This window comes from Aplysia californica, unplaced genomic scaffold (assembly GCF_000002075.1).
Source record: "Aplysia californica isolate F4 #8 unplaced genomic scaffold, AplCal3.0 scaffold00035, whole genome shotgun sequence".
NCBI classification, from domain to species: domain Eukaryota; kingdom Metazoa; phylum Mollusca; class Gastropoda; order Aplysiida; family Aplysiidae; genus Aplysia; species Aplysia californica.
In genome coordinates, this window is record NW_004797305.1 from 1,919,898 (window position 1) to 1,940,343 (window position 20,446).

At 40.2% G+C, this 20,446-nt stretch overlaps 1 protein-coding gene across 1 annotated transcript; it reads right to left on the reverse strand.

The window, feature by feature from the left end:
* Positions 1-4,018: 4,018 nt before the first annotated feature.
* LOC106014204 lies at positions 4,019-6,558 on the reverse strand. Its single transcript, XM_013091414.2, has one exon. The coding sequence runs from the start codon at positions 6,556-6,558 to the stop codon at positions 5,077-5,079; it is 1,482 nt and encodes a 493-aa protein (XP_012946868.1). The 3' UTR covers positions 4,019-5,076.
* Between the last annotated feature and the right edge of the window lie 13,888 nt (positions 6,559-20,446).

Genomic DNA, 20,446 nt, shown 5'->3' on the forward strand with positions numbered 1-20,446 from the left:
CTAGAGATTGTAAACAGCTGTTTTCAGGCCAAAGCATCAAGCAAGGCCACCAAGAATTGCTTGTCGGTTGCTTTTTTTGTTTGTTAACCTTGTCAAAGTTGTGAATAGACAGTACAAAATAAGACCCAAGAGTTAGCCAGAAGCCAATACCACAGTTTCTAGATCTAGATATCTAGATCTAGAATCTAGCTCTTAATTTAGAAGTCAAAGAAAAGTGCGGATGCGAAGGCCTATCATTAAGGCCCAATCAGAAGGCTAATTTGTAATGATTAATTATTATCAATTCTATGATCATTATTAGAAATATTAACTTACACTATACTATGAGCTGTAGATCAAACCATGCAATTTACAGGCTTTAGGGTTTCAGGTTCACTATTGTGCCGAGATTTGTTCTCTTTGTTATCTTGTGTAGAAATCTACCTTTTTATGATTTATCTATTTGCCTCATTCTTCGCTTGTCGACTGTAGCAAGTCTGTGAGCCGTTTGTCAATTTGTGTAGGTCTAGACTATTTCATGAGCTAAAATGTTGGGTGAGACAGATAGCCGTACTATTTGTCTTATCATTGCTTTTTCTGTTTAACCAGATATCGCGCTAAAGCATTACACCAAAAATTAAGTTGCATGCGTCAGCACATTCACCCACCTTTTGCTTGTTTTATTACATGTTATCTGTGCTGGTCTGTGTTTATTTAGCAGTACCGGTTTATTTGTAACAATGGCTTTAATTTTTTTGTCAACCTCGCTCTCCTAGCTTCTCTCCCCCCTTCTCTCTATACCATCTCCCTTTCTCCCCCCCCTCCCTCCGCTCTTTCTCTCGCCCCCTGCTTCTCTCTCTCTCTCTCTCTCTCTCTCTCTCTCTCTCCCTCCCTCTCTTTCTCCCTTGTTCCATCTCTTTCTGTGACTCCGCAGTCTCTCTGTATGGTGTAGGAAAAAGAGGGGTTTGTGAATGTTTTGAAAGTCAAAGCTGCACATTAACCGAACTTTTATCGGGTTCAAGTAGCACTAGTTTTGTGATGCATATGAATTTTAAAATATCTCATCTGTGAATTAGTTCGACTAATAATTGCTTTTTCATGGGACGGATTGTGTTTCATAGAGTAAAAAATCAAAGATTCAGAGGTGTGCAAGCTCAAAAAAAGGGGGGGGGGGGGGCACAGACAACGTATCATTAATAATAATCTTGTTTCTACATAGCAGGGGATATGTTTCCACATTTTTGTTTCTATATAGCAGTGGATCTGTTTCCACCTGTCTTTCTTGTCCCAGCTCCTTCCTTTGCCACATTGCAGAATATTTTACTTCGTCGCCACTTTGACAGTCGCTATTTCTGCCTTCTCTCCCTGTCTGCTCGACACTCTTTATTCCATAATGATAGTTTCTTTGCATTCTTTTAAGGTCGAACCGGTGTACTTAAGATGATGTTTACTTTGGTGTACTGTCTCTGTCCTTTTGTTTTCCTTCTCACTCGATGCCCCGGATCACTAAGTGCTCCAACAGTCGCTGTTCCCCGGAAACAACCTAATCGTGTCTAGTTTGTCATAGCACATAATAAAGATTTTCCAATTATTGCTGAAAAACTCGCCTCCCCCCAACCCTCCCCCTCCAGCAAAAAACAAAAAAGAAAATCCCCCAAAAAACAAAACAGAGACAAAAAACAAACAACACCTCCGCCCCATACCTCAAACAAAACAAAACAAAAAAACCCAACAAAATCCACCCCTTATAAAAACAAACAAACCAAAAACCAAATGCAACAACAACACAATACGAATTACAAAAGCAAAACACCCTTCCTCCGGAAAAAAAGAACAACTACTCAAAAACGAAAACCAACACAGAAAGAAGAACCAATCAACTTTCATTTAACTTGTTTTTCTCTTCGATGCGCACCCACACCAAAGATAGTACATAACAAGATGGGCCACTTCTCTCTTTGAGCCAATTAAAAAAGTGTCCTCAAAATTTGGTGGCGCCCTCTTCACAAAAGCGCACTCTTTGCGAACAGAGTTACCCTACTTGAGTTTTAAAAAAATCAAAGTGAAACTAGCAAGTTTTGGGATAAATTTAGGAAGAACGCTTTTTTTAAAATGGTTACGCTGACAAAAAACCTCTTCCGGAGGAAAGGGTGATGGTTTTCTTTGTTTAATTTGACTTTAGAATGAAAGGCGAGAGGTCATTAAAATTTTTAAAAACCCTAAAACTCCGCACTGAACGTACCCGAACTGCTGATGAACAGCAGTCGATCTGCGCACGCAAGGAGGTGCTATTCCTATTCTTCTTCTGGAAAAACGAAAGAGAGCTTCAAAACAGACTGCAGCGCCATCTGAAGCAAAGAGCATACTTCCTGCGGACACTTTTTTGGCTGAGTGGCCCATCTTGTTATTTACTATCATTGCCCACACTCAGTAACGTCCTACAGAGAGCAGAAAGGTTCTCACAGTACGTCTTCTTCCTTCAATCTAACGATTTCTGTCCATTGTTTTTTTTTCTTTACACAACTAAATAAGGCACGAAATGTCTTCGTGTTTCCCTGTAAATCAAACAAACAACGAAACAGGCACAGATACTTATCATTTGGATAAATCGATGCAGAGCGGTGAAATTTTAATGTGCTTTCGTTTGTGCGTGTGTGTGTGTGTGTGTGTGTGTGTGTGTGTGTGTGTGTGTGTGTGAGTGTTTGTGTGTGTGTGTGTTTGTGTGTGTGTGTGTGTGTGTGCGTGTGTGTGTGAGTGTAGGGGTGTGTGTGTGTGTTTTCATATGTTGTGTTCAGGGCATATCGGAGACCCCAGAACAGACAAACTGAACCCCCAGGGGGGGAAGCCATGAACCCGGAAACTTGGGAGGAATATAGTGGAAAAAAAGAGAGAGAGAGAGAGAGAGAGAGAGAGAGAGAGAGAGAGAGAGAGAGAGAGAGAGAGAGAGAGAGAGAGAGGGAAAGGGCGAGGGAGCTTGGGGGGGGGGGGGGGGTGTGAATAAAATTAAATTGAACAAACGTTTAAAAAAATCGAACTTCGAGAAAATGTAAATACAATTGCTTTATTTGCTATCAAGATCTGTTTTATTTTATTACCTTAATTCGGTTTTAATGTTTCCAAAACCCTACTCAAAGTAACATGGGGGGGCTAGAGGTTAATGTGTTCAAAAGTCCCGGGTTCGAATCCGGTAGAGACGGAAATATTTTCTTCTCTGAAATTGTCTCCTTTAATCTCCTTTCCTGCTCTCTAACAGTATTATATTATTATTCTGTCGTCTGCTTTCGTCTCCATTTTCTGCCCCCACCCACTCACCTCCTTTGCCCCCTCCTCTGGGCTCCTGACTCTTTCTGCAGTCCTTTCACTGCCACTCCCTGGCTCCTTCTTACTGCTGTTTTTCAGCCACGCCCCTGGTCTTCGGGTAGGAAAGATCTACACCTAGCCTTCTTTGACAAGAGCTAAAAATCTCGAAGGACCCGTGTGCAAGTTGTGCACGTTAAAGATCCCTTGGTGGTCTAAAATCGATAAGAGTAAGCTTCGGCCACCACCCGGGCAAAATTCAAAATTTCCTGCAAACTGAAAATGTTTAAAGTGTCCCGCGCGCTCATATGACCTTGTGCAGTTGCGAGCGCTGTAAAACACTTATCAAAATTTTTTAATTTAAAAATAATAGCAAGAAATAGTAAACATGCAGGAGGGAGGGTAATCATGATAAATAAAAGCTCGTCTTTCTCCCAGTCGTGGGATCAGTTCATTACTCCTTTTTCAGATGGAAGAAGAGGAACGTAAAAGGAATGTAATTAAGATCAGATCTTTGGACCAAAAACAAACAAACTAATCAAACAAACAAACTAATCAAGCTAACAAAAAATGAAGTTGTGTCTATTATGCTATCAGAGAGAAATTAAGATAAAATGTACTAGACGACGAGGGGGGGGGGGGGGGGGGGGGTAAAAAGAAAGAAAGAAAGACATTTTTAACAATCCAACCCCTTCCCCTAAGACAAAAAACCCCAAACAGATCAACAAACAACCCAAAACACTTTCATTGTTTCTTTAATACATGCTTCGTGTCAAAGGCGTACAAACATCATAGCTTCGTGTGGCGAAGGCTAGGCTATTCACGACCGCAATGACTTGTATTTCAGGTTCTGACTAGTGTTACACTTTGGATTCTTTGCCTCAACTCATTTATCCCCCCAGGAATGTAGACAATAAAACACACCAACAACAAAGCAGTAGCTTTGTCAGGTAGGCCTATAGCTGGAGTCACTGAGTTAGAATTTGGGGTGAGTTGATACGATAGCGGTACAAAAAGACCACAAAGAAAGGGGGATAGTCAACAGTTCGAGATGACTGATAATTGGGTATATAAAATTAAGGGAGCAATTTCGAAAATCTTTCGAAGGTTAAATTTTGGCTTTTTCGGCAATTCCAAAAATCTTTTTGACGCTTGATGGCTACTGGTGTCGAGGGTTGGATGGAGTTAATATAAAACGTTAAGATACACCGCTGACAAATCGCAATGGGAACTTTAAAACGAAAATATCTCGATTAGAAACGGCCCCAAAATGACGCATATATCGCAACTCGTGATAAGGAACATAATAAGTCACTTACAAAGTGAAGCATGAAAAACTACTTTAGGTCACTTGTATTCATGTAAGACGAAAGGGGCACCACGATCGTCAAAGTCTGCTCTAGACCTAACACCGGCACAAGAAGAATGCCTTGCAAAGACAAATACGACTTTGTACAATTATAATTAATTTACATCGAATGTGGGGTACTTGCACACATGACCCTATGACGAGACGTTGGGCTGATATTGTTGTCACAAGAGAGCCGCAATAATGAAAACAAAACAGCCAAACAGTGAATGCGCTAGGATTCGAACTCGACCTCCCGTGTAAATACCCAATTTGTAAAGAACCCTGTGCTCCGCCCAGCGGGAACTGAAGATTATATGTCGGCCGTGAATATATGTGCCAAACATGTCTGCAACTGTTGAGGGCCAAGTTATTATTAGCGGTAGATCTTCTCAAGATGAGAGTTTTGCGGTCGTCACCCATTGTCATTAGGTTTATTCGTTGATTTCTTTTTAGCGATTTGAAATCCCAAACTTCTGCTTGTAAAGACCGATAACCCTCGGGTTGCACGCATATGACACAAATATAAAGACACCCTGCAAACCGTTTGTAACGATTCCCATATATCGGAGTGGATCGCTGTCTAAAACTTCAGAGACAATGGCCAGTGTCCAGAAAGCGCCCGTTAAAAATGACAATTTAATGTAAACGCAGAAAAGGTTCTTTTCTTCATTTCGCCCGTTGGTTCTACCCGGATGGAGCTGCAATACAGAACGGATCTTGACAATAGTGACAGAGAAGAAAATTAGATTACCGAGAACGACAAGACCAATCGGCATCATCATTGCCAGACCAATCAACATAGCAGAGTCAAGGTAGCATCGGGAATAGCCAATGCTGTGGCCTTTCGTGATCGTATAAGAAACGGCTGTCACAGCCCCTATGATGACACAAGGAACAATAAGGCAAAATGCCCAGCTCTTTCCGAGCTCACATTTTCTAGTGATCCATGGCATGCGATTTAACCGAGTCTCCGAAGTGAAGACTTTGAATACGCGAAAACAACAGACAAAACTCCAGCAAAACATGCAGAGCCACAGAAAGTGTGTCAAGATGCCTGAGCCTATGCACACTAGCCCCCCTTGTGGCAAGTACTTCTGGAGATGGACAGCTACAACAAGAGCAACTTGAGCGAACAGAAGAGTGAGACAAAGACTCACATTGTTCAGCCCGGCCGTATTGCAGAGAACAGGAAAGAAACAATAGCTTGATACAGTTAAAGCTAGACAAAGAATTGATATAGAGATACAAATTACTGTCAGGATATATTGGTTCGTCTCTACATCATTGATAGAATTTGGAACATCAAAGCCGTTGCGCCCGAGTTTATTAATCAAGAAGTCAGAGCAAACAGAGAGAATTCCCTTGTAAGAGAATTCTATCTGATGAAAATCTTCAAGGGTGGCCAGAGTTACTGTAGCGAACGGCAAGACGAAAGTAATTTTGCTTACAGGGAATACCGGGTCCCCTGAATTTTTTGCGCCGTACTCAATTGAATATTCCGATGAATTGAAACGAATTTGTGTGCACACACGCAATGGCGATAGTCTAAGAAAATTTTTCCTTATTTCCTGACGAGTTTGGACTGGATTGTACGGCAAGTTATCTCTGAGTTTTACCTCTCTGACGCGGCACAGTACTCGCGGCATATAGCAGAAAGATGCCGGTTGAACCTCATTTGACATTGGCAAAACTTTAAGCTCTAAGTTTGAATTGTAAGTTAAATTCAGACTAATGTCGTCGCTGAAAAAATATTTAACAGCAAGCCTTTCAAACTCATCCCTGCTTATGTGTTTATCAGCCATAATGGCGGCGTCCAACCAAAGAACGAAGTCAGTCAGAGGAAAAAGCGCCGAGAAAACTGCCGGTGATATGAATGTTTTCGTTCTTGATTCCATAAGAACTCTCATAACCCCCAAAACAGACCATTGCATCGTCACGTTCAGTGCATCATGAATTTCGTTAATTTTAGAATAAAAACTTCCTGTTACTATTTGATAATGCAAGTCTTTAGTGGGAACAAACCAGAGTCTGACATTGTATCCTAGACCCCTTACTTGACTCAGTGCTGAGACACATCTACCATTTTGGAGAACTTTGCCCTTAGTACAACTGAGATAATCACACCCCTTCCCAGACAGCCACAGGTTGTCTTTGCACTCCCCAAATTGTTCTTTGAAAATGGGAGATTTGGAATGAGGCTCTCCTACGTTAAGCAAAAACGAAAACGGAGGACTAAATCTATTGTCCAACTTTGTCCCATAACTACCCTTAAGCTCATCCGAATCTGAGCAGCTGCCAAGTCCGGGAAAGGACCCAGAGTTGCAAACAGCGCAGAAGACATTTTTGTACACTCTATTCTTATCTTGTCGAAAGTCACGGACTCTGTTTTTGTAGTCATGGAAACCAGCAGTGTCCTCACACGCTTGGCGTATGTCCTCATCAAACTCGGCCCATTGACCAGTGACGTTGCAACTGTCGATGGCAGGGCGGAACCAAGAGGGCGCGCACGGGATGACGGGAGTCACGTCCTCGGGAAGAGTTTGTGTGATATCACACGCTGATTCGTCTTGTGCCGCCAAACGTAAAAGTTCATCTTTGTCCGTGGCAGAAAACACATTTCTGCAATGGTTACAGTCTACTCGTAGCGACCATGTCACTGGCTGTGGAGGTAACAGAACATTTACCGTTTAGAGCGTATGGTTAAACGGAGTCGAGGCGATAGATTAAATTTCTAATCAAATTTTACCGAGACAATGGAATCTAACCCTAGACATGTTACTTGTTTGTATAAATTATAGTCAACTTATCTGTGAGAATACATCTGCTTTCTCCTCTCTTTTCGTCTCGCACATTTTGTCTACTTGCCTACCTTCCTCTCTTTTTAACATCTGTTTATTTCGAAAGGAAAATGGAATTCTGCAATACATGTATAAAACTTTGCACAAAGGTCGGAAACAGACTTATTGGCGCTCCCTACAATAGAATACAACTCACAATAGTACAGGTGTCGGCGTCGCTGTCAGAATTAATGAGGCTGCTTTTAGGACCTCATATACTGATTACAGAGGCAAACTTATGTATTGCATGCAGTGTACCATCTTTGGTACAACGTGATACTAACGTTTGGGAAACTTAGGAGCGATCTATGGTGGTTTTATATTGCTGTCCAAATGTTGACAGCCATGAAGGTGTTGGAAGTCTGCAAACACAAGCCATACCTGGGTGGCGTTGTTGCAGACGCTACAGTACCAGTTGTGGTAGGTGACCCCAGTGCTGTTGTCTGTCACTCGTGTTTCTGTCTTCCGGGTTAATTGGTCGCCGGCCACATCCTGGTCACAGAGGGACTTGATATCAAGGCTAGGAAAGTTTTCCGGGCAAGAACGAATAGACAACAGCTTGTTCTTCCAATAATATCTTTCGTCACATGTGACTCTCTGGCTGTCTCCACCAGATGGTTTAATGCCTGAAGACATCTTTTGAAGATTTTCCTTTGGTTTGTTGACTGGGTTTCGGCTAATTTGTTGCTCCGAAGGAGTTGTCGCGACATCCGGTAAAATAGAAGACCACGATAGGTTTGTTCTAAAGTTGCCGTTGTTATTTATCGGTGTAGTTTGGTCTGTTATATCTTCCGTGTACTCTGGACAGCAGTTACCCATGATTTCACAGCCCGGTCTTAGGCACGAACAAGGGAAACAAGAGAAAGAGGAACAGGCAATTTGTTCACTTCTAACCACCACGCCATTTCTACATCTTTCAGAGCAAATGGCGTCCCGGTAGTTCTCTGGGGTTGTGTGATCTTGCTGCTTGTAATATTGTGCTGACGGTGCATCAGTACTCTTCTCGAACAGAAATTCTTCTGTGACATTCGCCGTGACAAATGCTGGAATTGCCGTTACATGTCTCCCTTCCATCACATGAGAGAAACTGTTTGAACCCACCAGAACTATCATAAGCTTCATCAAGGTTCCACCCCCAAAATCATCCATATTCTCAATTGAGAAGTGACTGAATGTCTACTGTCACCCAGCTGAAGACTAGAAAGTGTGACTTTTATATGAGAGTGCGTCTATAACGAGGATGGTTGAAGCCTAATTGGCACCAAAAGAAAGTTGTTTTTTTATTGTGGGACCTTTGTTAGATCCCAGGATTTCTTTAGAGTCAGGTGTATGATGATTGCACGTTTGAAATTCAGAGCTAATTATTCTTCTTTTCAGAAGTGTTTTTCACTGTTATATAATATCGATGCTTTCATTTTAATTACGAAAGACACAAACATCGTTACTCAGGGACTCTTGGTTTATCCAGCAGCGTGATATCTTATATAAATCCGACACCTCGTTAAAACGTGTCTTTGAAAGGTGAGACCTATGAGGCTCAGAATATCATAGCCTCTGCTTTCTATTTTCTATCCCAATTTTGTTTCTCTTGACGTCTTCCCTTTCTCGCCAATTCTTTCTCACTTCTCATATATCTTCCACTGTCACCACCACCTTTAGACTTATTTTGCAAGTAGTTCACATCGGTTCTTTTTTTCCCCGACATTACGTGCATTATTAACGGATTATTTCGACTGCTCAAGCTTTACTATGTCTATTTCTTTCGAAAGTCGAACTTCTCATAAATGCCATTATGCTTGTCCTTTTTATTCTACTCATTTCCGCTAAAGAAGGAAGACCTCATATTAATATTTTCACTCAGCCTCCGTCACTTCAAAAAAAAAAAAAATTCTGCTGTTCACTCCGGCAACGTAAACTGGAAATACACCGTCCTTACAACTCGCTATCTCAGAATTACAAAGTTGTATCTTACAATTTTGGCCGTTTTGAGTTACTATGACCATAAGGTCAGAAACCAAATGTTCCATCAAAATCGTAAGATTATTTAGAGTCGTTATCAAGATATTCAAAGAACTGCTTTAAAAAAGCTTGACATGTTGTGAAACTCAAACATTTTTAACATCACATTTCTCAAAACTAGGCACTGAGCAGATAGAACCTTGTAATTCTAAGGTAGCAAAAAGAAAAGGGGAACATGTACTTTGCATTCCACCTCCCCCCTCCTGAAACATTTCCGATAAGTTTAGAAAAAATGTTTCCTCTCTTGAAGTCTGACTGCTATGTTGAAGCTTGTTGGCCAAGATCGCAACGACTGTAACACGCTGGCTGATAAAAGTACTGAATGACTCACCCCCCCCCCCCTGCACAAAAAATCCCCTACCACAGGTCCGAAGTATAAACTGAGGTGGGAGAGGTCAAATCTCAGCACCACATAACCCAGCCTGTCGGGAGAAGTAGAAACCAATCCGGAGGTAGTAATCCTGTTACCGAGACAGAAATCAGAACTACTCGGCACTAAGCCAATGGAAAATGTAGGACCAGGGGCTTTTGTAACAACATTTTAACAACATTAGCGTCCAGCCAACGCGAGAGGTGATTAACTGCGAACTGCAAAAGCAGCACTTCAGCTTGGCATAAAAAAGGTACAGCCAATGCTGCAAACTTATTGCGTTAAAAATCTATCTAAAAAATCCTAATTGCTAATTGTAGACCCGAAAAAAGATTTAAGGTTTTAAAAGACACCATAAGTGGGCCACCCTTTTTTTTGGGGGGGGAGGGGGGGGGGCAAAAAAAGAAGAAACTACACCCCCCCCCCCCCCCTGAGAAGACGTTTATTCTTATTTGAGTCAAAGTACATTGCCCAGTAGGGATTACTGAATTAGTATACCAGGATTTGAACATGAAGGCTTGCTTTACCCATGAAGAAATATATTATTTACAGTCTAACCCCCCCCCCCCCCCCCAAGACAAACTGAACTTAAGGAACAAAGCAAAAGAAGTCTTTATATAGGGCTATCTAAATCCGCGAAAAGACTCACATGAACTATTTTTCCCACTTCCCAAAACGACCATATGACAATACCTTATCAGATAGTCAGTTAATACTTTCGAGCTGGATTCGCTAATCAAGATTTCTATAACGATTCTATTTTTCTACGGAAATCTAAACAGAGTAATACACGCTGCATGAAAACAGCTTCCTCCCCCCAAAACGGAAAGAGGAATTACAAAAGCTAAAATTTAATGCTGTTTATTAACACCCCCCACAACAAGCCCCCCCCCCCAAACAACAACAAAAAACAAAACAACAACACACACACACAAAACAAACAACAACAACAACAACAAAACAAAACAAAAAACAGCAACAACAAAAACAAACAAAAAAACAAACAAACAACCCCTCCCCCCCCAAAAAAAAAAGCCCAACAAAAAACCACGCACACACATACACACACAAACAACACCAAACAAAGAACAAACACAAACTAACCATCCCCGGGATAAAACCCCATTTCAAAACGCATTGTTATAGTGAACAAAGTTGAGCCTACAAAGATTGTAGGCCGCTACCTGTGTGAATATTGGGAAATACGATCCCACTGTGGTATCGTGGCCGAAAGTTTAAACAAAGGAGCGCGGGCTGTTCTTCTTGTTCGCCTGTGCGTCGTCTATACTATTACCATGTGAAGACCTTTGTAAAATCAAGTAGGGATCACTTGGCCGGACACAGGCGAGTGAACTTGACAGTGGGGTCAATGAAGAAGACTGACTCTGTCATGTTCTGTGTTCCTGTGCTGCAGATATCTCACTCGGTAAGTTCGGCTGTCTGTCTTTTACTTCCTATAAGGACTAGATCTATGTTGTAATAAATAACACGCTGTATTCAGCACTATCAAGACTTATATTGATATTGGGAGATTTATCATAGTTCAGCTGGAACGGCCCAATGTCTTCTAAGAATTATGCCATGCTATGTAGGTTTTAGCCGTCCTATGCCGGCTTACAAAGATGGTATCAAAGGGATCCAGGAAGAAAAACCAAGTTCCCAATCAAACAAGATTTTTATGATATGTATCCCCATTCTTTTTGATACTGTCAAGATATTTATAAATTTTACACCCTTATACACGAAAATCACACTATCAAATTTCATTTTTAGTGATGACGGAGTGTAGCGCAATCGGTGTTAACTTTGATAATTCTTTCTCAAGGAAACATTGAAACTACAGCTAAGCTTAGAAATCTAAAAAAAACAATAAATAAAAAAACCCCATCAAAATAAAAGTCAGTGACTAGGCCCATAGTAAAAATACAACAAAAAGAATAAACCCAAGACAAGCGCATTAAAATCAAAGGAAAGAAAAATTTGCTGAAAGAGGAGAACGTGTAATATAATTAATTATTTTCATTCTCCCTTTAGTTTTGAAATCCATCGTTTGGCATTTCTCCTCATTATTGTTCAAGCCATTAATCGACAGACAAAAACAAAGAACAATGGCCAATTGTGTTGTTTCCACAAGAGGTGTTGAAACAAGCTACAAGAGCGAACTTTGTGAGAAAAATATCAACCTTTTGTGGGAACTTTGCTTAATTCCTATGTCACTTCTTGGACTAACTGATAAACACACACACACACACACACACACACACACACACACACACACACACACACACACACACACACACACACACACACACACACACACACACACACGCACACACACTCAGTCACACATACACACACGCACACACACATATTCTCTCACACACATTCTCTCTCTCTCTCTCTCTCTCTCTCTCTCTCTCTCTCTCACACACACATACACACATATATATGTATATATATATATATATATATATATATATATATATATATATATATATATGTATATATATATATATAATATGTATTTACACATACATATATATATATATAGATTCGATGGATCGATAGATCGATCGACCGGACAGATAGATAGATAGATAGATAGATAGATAGATAGATAGATAGATAGATAGATAGATAGATAGATAGATAGATAGATAGATAGATAGATAGATAGATAGATAGATAAACAGATAGATAGATAGATAGATAGATAGATAGATAGATAGGTAGATAGATAGATAGGTAGATAGATAGATAGATAGATAGATAGATAGATAGATAGATAGATAAATAGATAGATAGACAGATAGATAGATAGATAGAAGTTCACTCACTTTTAAACCTAAAGCACCGTTTGGTCAAATATCACACGGACAGATATTATTTCAGCGTTGTTCTAAGGGTAAGGTCTTCCACCGTTCATCTAAACGAAAGAAGAAGAGGTCAATGGTGATAGTTTTCTTGTGACATATAAAGGAAATGGCTAATGAATCAATGAAGTAAGATGAACTCAACTCTACTTTTGTCCACACTATACCGAGATTTAGATTTCATACAGAACAAAGGTGGAGCATAACTTTCTGCCGAAGAAACGACATCGTTATCCTTGTAACGAAATCACCGAGACAAAAATAACAATCCGCAAACTCACACTCCAGTTAAGTCCAAGAATTCCCTGACATTTTTTTAAAGGTAGTGTCTACATTCTCTAATGTTAGAGAACGTATACAAGCTGTCTACGTTCTTTAAGTTAGTAGAGAACCTAAAAATAGCTCGCTCGCTCTATCTAACATGGAAGCGAGTCGACATTGCTGCTTCCACAGTGCTTACACTTTATTTTAGCAAGCTATTAAGTTTACTTTCGTGAAATTAAAATGCTCGCGAAAGTAAAGCTGTCTACAGTACCGCATCTTGCCTTTACAGCGACGTCAAACCCCCTAACAAGCAACAAACACATTCTTTCATTCCAGCGAGATGACACCCCCCCCCTTTTCATAATAATATGTTGTAGGCCTACACTTTTCAACATGGAAGGTGCACTTTGATGCCCCCCCCCCTAAAACGTTGAATAAGGCACTGACGATCAGGCCTTCTGTAATTAATATTTAGAAGATAGCTTGCAGTTTACATGCAATTTCGTATTCCCACCTCAAAGCTAAGGTAGGCCTATGCGATACAAGGTGAGAGACCATAAATGATACTAAATTCACATTAAAAAAAAAAACCACTGTTGAATTGGTGTATGATGTGACACCACTGTCATTAAATCAAATCACGTGGGTCAAGGTCAAGTCAGTCATATCAAAGCTAGGTCTACGATAGGCCCAGATCTAGTGCATGGAATAACCCAATATAACCCAAATGAGTGAACTGGCGGACCCATTTGACGTAGATCTAACGACGAAAAACAATATAAATCAATTTGAAAAAAAAAGAAAGATTGAAAAGTAGCCTAGCCTTATCCGGAAGGTCAAATAGGGCCCTACAGGCTTAATATTGTTACTTTTTTGATTCGTTAGAGAACGTAGACAGCTTGTATACATTCTCTAGAGATAGAGAACGTAGACACTTCCCTTTTAAATGTAAGATTCCGTCAGCTATCTATAACGTCTGAGTTAGACAGTTATAAACATGACACGGCTTTGGAACTGTAACGACCGACAGACAAAGCAAATGCGAACTATTCGATTAAAATTTTTTCCCCCCAGGGATCAACTCTAAACGAAATCGAATATTATAAGATGCATTGTGTCTGCATGCGGGCGCTGTGTGTGTGTGTGTGTGTGTGTGTGTGTGTGTGTGTGTGTGTGTGTGTGTGTGTGTGTGTGTGTGTGTTTAGGTGTGTGTGTGTATATGTGTGTGTGCATGTGTATCTGTATGAGAATGTGTGTGTATGTATGAGCGCGCGCGCACGCGTGGGTTTTTTGTGTGTAATATATGTATGTGTGTATATGTGTGTGTATGTGTGTGTATGTGCGTGTTTGAGCGTGTGCGCAGGCGGGAGTGTGTACCTAAAATACGACTGACTTACCATGGGGTAATTAAGCTCATGACATTAGAATCAGTGCTTATTTTATCAGCACCAATCGGTACCGAAATGTATTAAATTGGGTGGGCGTTGTTTTTCACGATTTATAGATCGACGGACCTTGACGTTTACCTTGAGGCGACCGGTTACACGCTGAGACGAAAAAAGTGGCGTACGACACAGATCTCTGGACGTACTGTCTCAAAGATAAGCTGAATGTCCACGCTTGATTAAGTACAGTCTCGACACGGCTTTTTCGCGTTGACAGCAGTGTCTTTGTTGTTTGTGTCTCGACATAGGACACGGAATCCAAAGAGAGAGAGAGAGAGAGAGAGAGAGAGAGAGAGAGAGAGAGAGAGAGAGAACGTATCAACGTTTATGTAAAGGCTTTGAGCCTATATGAATTATTGTTTGGCATTGTGTCATGCTTGACGACTGGCCAAGACAAAACATGCCCCAAGACACGCACGAAAGTTCAACACAGGCTCAGAACCAGCGCACGACACTGATTGTTTCTTTTCAAACAGCTCTGTAAAGGCGTCATGTTCAGCAACATTACAAAACAAACAAACAAACAAACAAACAAACAAACAAACAAACAAATATATAAAAAAGCAACCCACAACAAAAACCAGCAACAACAGCAGCAACGGTAGCGCTAGAACACCAGCAGCATCAATTACAGCAAAGACGAAATCAAATCAAATCATGATCAAGTGTCAGATCTGCGAGAGTCATCACGGATAATGGTTTTACATTCATTCTGTTGCTTGGAAGCTCTAAAAAAAAAGCTAAATCATCCCGATCTTTTCTGGCCACCCATCTGTATAGTTTTTCAAAGTAAGTTGCTCCGAGTCTACCCCTAAATGAATAAGAAAGAAGGCAATGTACCACACAATAGCAGACACAACAACAACAACAACAACAACAACAACAACAACAACAACAACAACAACAACAACAACAACAACAAATCAGGAACAACTCGAGCACGAGCGACATCAAACTACGACGATCTGTGTCCTCTCTGTTGCGCCTCCTTCCACTTATTATATTACGGTTTGAAAAATAAGAAGCGCCATCTTCTTCCACTGTAGTGTTACTGCGGTTGCAACTGCAACTTCTGCTGCTGCTCCTGCAAGGTGAACACACATACATACAGATATGCTCAGGTCATGACGTTGATTTTCACTTTTTTAACCGTTAAAATCTGACATCAACGTAGCGTTTCTTTTTTTTTTTTCAAAGCAACGTCCTATGAACATAGTCATCGAAATAGACATTATGTGACACGCAAGTTCTGCCATATCATCATAAAATCGATCAGTAGGGAGAGGAGAAAATAAAGTTTGACAGATCATATGTTTGGCCTTAAATGAAGTTCATCCGAAAAGTTGACGTACTATTTCGTTGAGTAATATTTTTGTTAAGTATTGCCCATAAATCAATAACGAAAATAGTCCCCAGGCAAACGAACTAACAACGAGTCTCGACGATAAATGAAAACCCTGAGACATGATCCTACGTAGAACCAGAGCAAAGGTCTCCCTCACCCTTGCCCTCCCAGAACAAAATAAAACTCTGTGCAGTAGAATCTTAACTCTTATGAAAGGTTATCAACTGTCAGTGACCTTTGTGAATGATTAATGACGTCACCACATTGCATCAAAGAAGTCTCATAGTTATCCCTGACCTCTCTCGGTTCTCACCCTCAGCACGTCATCAGGGTGCCTGCTCTCGATGAGGCACCGTCGCTGTGAACGCCATTTAGCGTCGCAGGGATTGCCATTGTTTGTGATTCAGCACAAGCGGAACGGATTATTCCAGATTACTAGCCGGGAAAGAAAGAGAGAGAGAGAGAGAGAGAATAAAGCACGCCTAGCAGAGGTATTTCATAGCTTACTCAAACTCGATCTTGAGTGGAAGTGTGTTATGTCGACCTAACATCGCGCTCTATTTACTGCACCCCACGTACATAATTTGTTCTTAATAAAAACAATTTCATTATTATGATTCGGAGCTGTGCATTAATGTCAATTATAGAATACTATTTTCACACCGCGTGACCCACAGAGAAGAGGCAATATTGCTGGGTATCAATTCTGAAGATTTTTGTCTTTTGTTTCTTTGAGTAGCCTGTGTAAAACGTTTTTTGCTATATGACCGGCAAGTTTGATCCCGGTAAATTGTTCCTTGGAAATGCGTAAGTGCCCGTTGGCTCACTTCGATAATTTAATCAAGTAAGTTCTTAGTAAGTTCTTAATAATGTTTCAAATTTACATGATATTGTTTGTTTGTTTGCTTGTTTAATAAACATGATGAACACACACATACACACACGCACACACAGAGTCGAAACTGTCTAAGATGGCCACCCATTGTCGAAGAGAAACATAGCCGTCTTGGACAAGTGGACATCCATCTATCTATCTATCTATCTATCTATCTATCTATCTATCTATCTATCTATCTATCTATCTATCTATCTATCTATCTATCTATCTATCTATCTACTCTAAATTTTGTAAACTTTTATCCTCGGAAATCGAATGAAGTTTTAAAAATCTTATAACACCCCCCCCCCCCCAAAAAAAAAGAAGCAATTTAGACTGTCTGTAGCAGTGTACCTTGGAGAAAAAGACATTGAATTTTCTGTTATACTGTACCGTTTTTACCTGCCTTATAATGTAGAACTCAGGTCCATAATCCTTATTACCGGGGTAGCACGCTGCAAAATACATGTAATCGGAACCATTCATGTTCTTCGCGCCTCGTTATACGGCTGCTGAACGTTTCAATAACGTGTACACGTTAAGCTTTGTGTGTAAACCATGTTGTGGCATAACGTCTTATATTATCTATAAAAGGGGGAAGGGGGAAGGGGGATATATATAATATATATAATGTATCATATATATAATATATCATATATAGACGTCGATATATATATATATATATATATATATATATATATATATATATATATATATATATATATATATATATATATATATAGATAGATATATAGAGAGAGAGAGAGAGAGAAAGAGAGAGAGAGAGAGAGAGGGGGGGGGGGGGGGGGACGAAGGATATCAACAGACACACAGACATACACGGAGAAAAATACATAAAAGGAAAGTTGTTTTTCCAAATAAAACATCCAAGCACACATACATGAACAAACGCAAAAACTCTCAGACACACAAACACACTCAAAAACGCATTTAAGGGCACGCACACAAACACACACACACACACACATGCTCACAGATTCATACACATGCACGCATATGCTTAGACTCGTATTGCTGATCTCATGTCTTTACTAGAACATTCTTTAGACTCAATTTTAGTTGCGATTTTAGTTTGAGCACACAAGAAAACGAGCCTTTCCTAATTAGGAAAAATAAAATTAACCTTTCAGAGTCTTTTCTCATGCACGCCTTACGCGTCGTTGATGGATTACGTGAAAACTATAACCTTTCTCTTTTTGTAAGTCCTGAAGACACAGAACGCTTCTTTTCTTTTTCCTTGAACCCACTCCTTAACCATCGATCCTTTGATCGATTTAATGAATTATTGGTGAGTGGCTCGACGCTTGCTCTGCTGGCTGGTGGTGAGCAGGTGGAACGGCTGGCCGGCCAAGGAAGTGAGGCATGACTCTCCTATCGATCTGCTTTGCCACTCAAGATTGGCCTTCGTTCTACACGGCTTTTATGGCAGTTGCGTGCAGAATGGCACTCTAATCATCGTGTCGTTTTTCACATTACTATAAGGCCTCCCATGGCATTTCAATTCTCCGGCTCAAGATTATTGGTGCCTTTCAGAAAGACGAATTGGTTTCCTCTAATGGGGGATTTGTGCAGGCCATTCAAAAGAACGGAACATTTTTTCAAGTTGATATTTTCGCTGGACAACAAGAGGGAAACTAAAATAAGGGTAAGAAGTAAAGGTCTCAGACCGCCAGCTTCTCAATGAGCACTTACTTTTTAACGGGATTCAAATTTTGTTAAAAAAACAAAACAAAAACAAACGGGGCAACAAAGTAACTATTTGGCACTCTTGTCATTTCCTTCCTGAATTTGTCGAGTATCTTGATAGTTTGTCTGTTAGGATGCTGTATTCCCCGCAGCTGGGTTAGCCCTGACAGTCATGTTCGAAGCCTGCCCCCTAAATGACCTTAATTGTTGTGATGGGGGTGTAAATGCACCTTTTTTTGCTCTCTGGCAAAGTAAACTTAGGAGTGAGAATAGAAATACAATGTGAAAGCTATCAGATAGTGTACAGACAGCTGTATTCTTGGGAGAGCAATAAGTCTATTCACAGAAATATGAAGATTTTATATGAACATTGTATCAACTTGGCATGTCCTGTTCTTTAAACGTCACTTGTTGAAAACATGTGTGTACGAGCATGAGTGTAGATTTAACTTTTGTGTGTCTCACACGCTGGCAAGTATGTGCGTATGTGTGTGTGTGTGTGTGTGTGTGTGTGTGTGTGTGTGTGTGTGTGTGTGTGTGTGTGTTTGCGCGCGTGTATATACATAAATTATACATAATATATACATATATAATTTACATACATGCAAATGTGTGTGCGTATAGGTGTGTGTGCGCGCTCGCGTATGTGTGTGTGTGTGTGTGTGTGTGTGTGTGTGTGTGTGTGTGTGTGTGTGTGTGTGTGTGTGTGTGTGTGTGTGTGTGAGTGTGTTTGAATAGGCCTGTGAGCGCATGTGATTATTATTAACCTTGATACATACATAATAGGCCTACATTACGTATTATTATGTTTGTGTGTATATCTACACGTGTATTATAACACACACACACACACACACACACACACACACACACACACACACAGACACACACACACACACAAACACACACGCACACTTGAACACACAAACAAATACAAACACACAGAAAGTAACAAAAAACAACAACAACAACAACAACCCAACAACAACAAGTGTGTGTGATAAGTAGACAAAGTATTTGCCTCTTCTTGTCGTTGTTAGTAAGTGCGAGAAACCACACCTTTTCAAAAGGAAAAGTAAAGTACCTTCAATCCTCCGCATAATTTCTTAACAGATCTAAGTTGTTCGAGTGACCCACACCGTAGGAGTAATGAATTCAGAAATATTTAAAGGAGAAAGTTTAAAATTGTATTAAGGATGATAACAATAACAATAACAATATAAAATTATAACAGCATACAAAAACAACAACAGTAACAAAACAACAACAACAACAACAAAAGAAACAACAACAATCACAACAACAACAACAACAACAACAACCAACAACAACATACTACTACTACTACTACTACTACTACTACTACTACTACTACTACTACTACTACTACTACTACTACTACTACTACTACTACTACTACTGCTACTACTACTACTACTACTACTTCTACTACTACTGCTGCTGCTGCTGCTGCTGCTGCTGCTGCTGCTGCTGCTGCTGCTGCTGCTACTACTACTACTACTACTACTTCCACCTGAATTTCTTGCCTCTTCTTTTTATGTGTTTGCCGAATTTTAAATTTAAATTGGTTTGTTTTCATTGTTACGACAGATAAATGGAGTCACCAACTCCTTCATATTTAAATTGGTTAACTGACCGTTGTCTTGGAAATCAGTCATATTGCTCTAATGTAACTTCTATCGTTTCTTGCTTCTTAGATTATCCTAATCACATTCAAGCAAGCTGTATCTAATAACACCTCTAACCGGTTATTATAGAGGGACACGTCTGGTATTTCGTGTGAACGAATGGGGAAACTGTAAGTGACCCTAAATAACACAGCAAGACTAGTGCTGAAGAAAAAGAAGAAAGATCCTGCTTACAAAATGTTAAAAGCTCTGCATTGGCTTCCAGTTGATAAAAGAATCCAATATAAAGTTTCTACCACCTGTTTCAAGCGTCTTATAGATAATGCCACATCCTATCTTTCTGAGCTTTTTACACTGTAAGTTCCATCTCGTCAGTTACGGTCATCCACGGATGCAACCAAATTCAGAGCCCCCAAGAATGAAATTACCATCT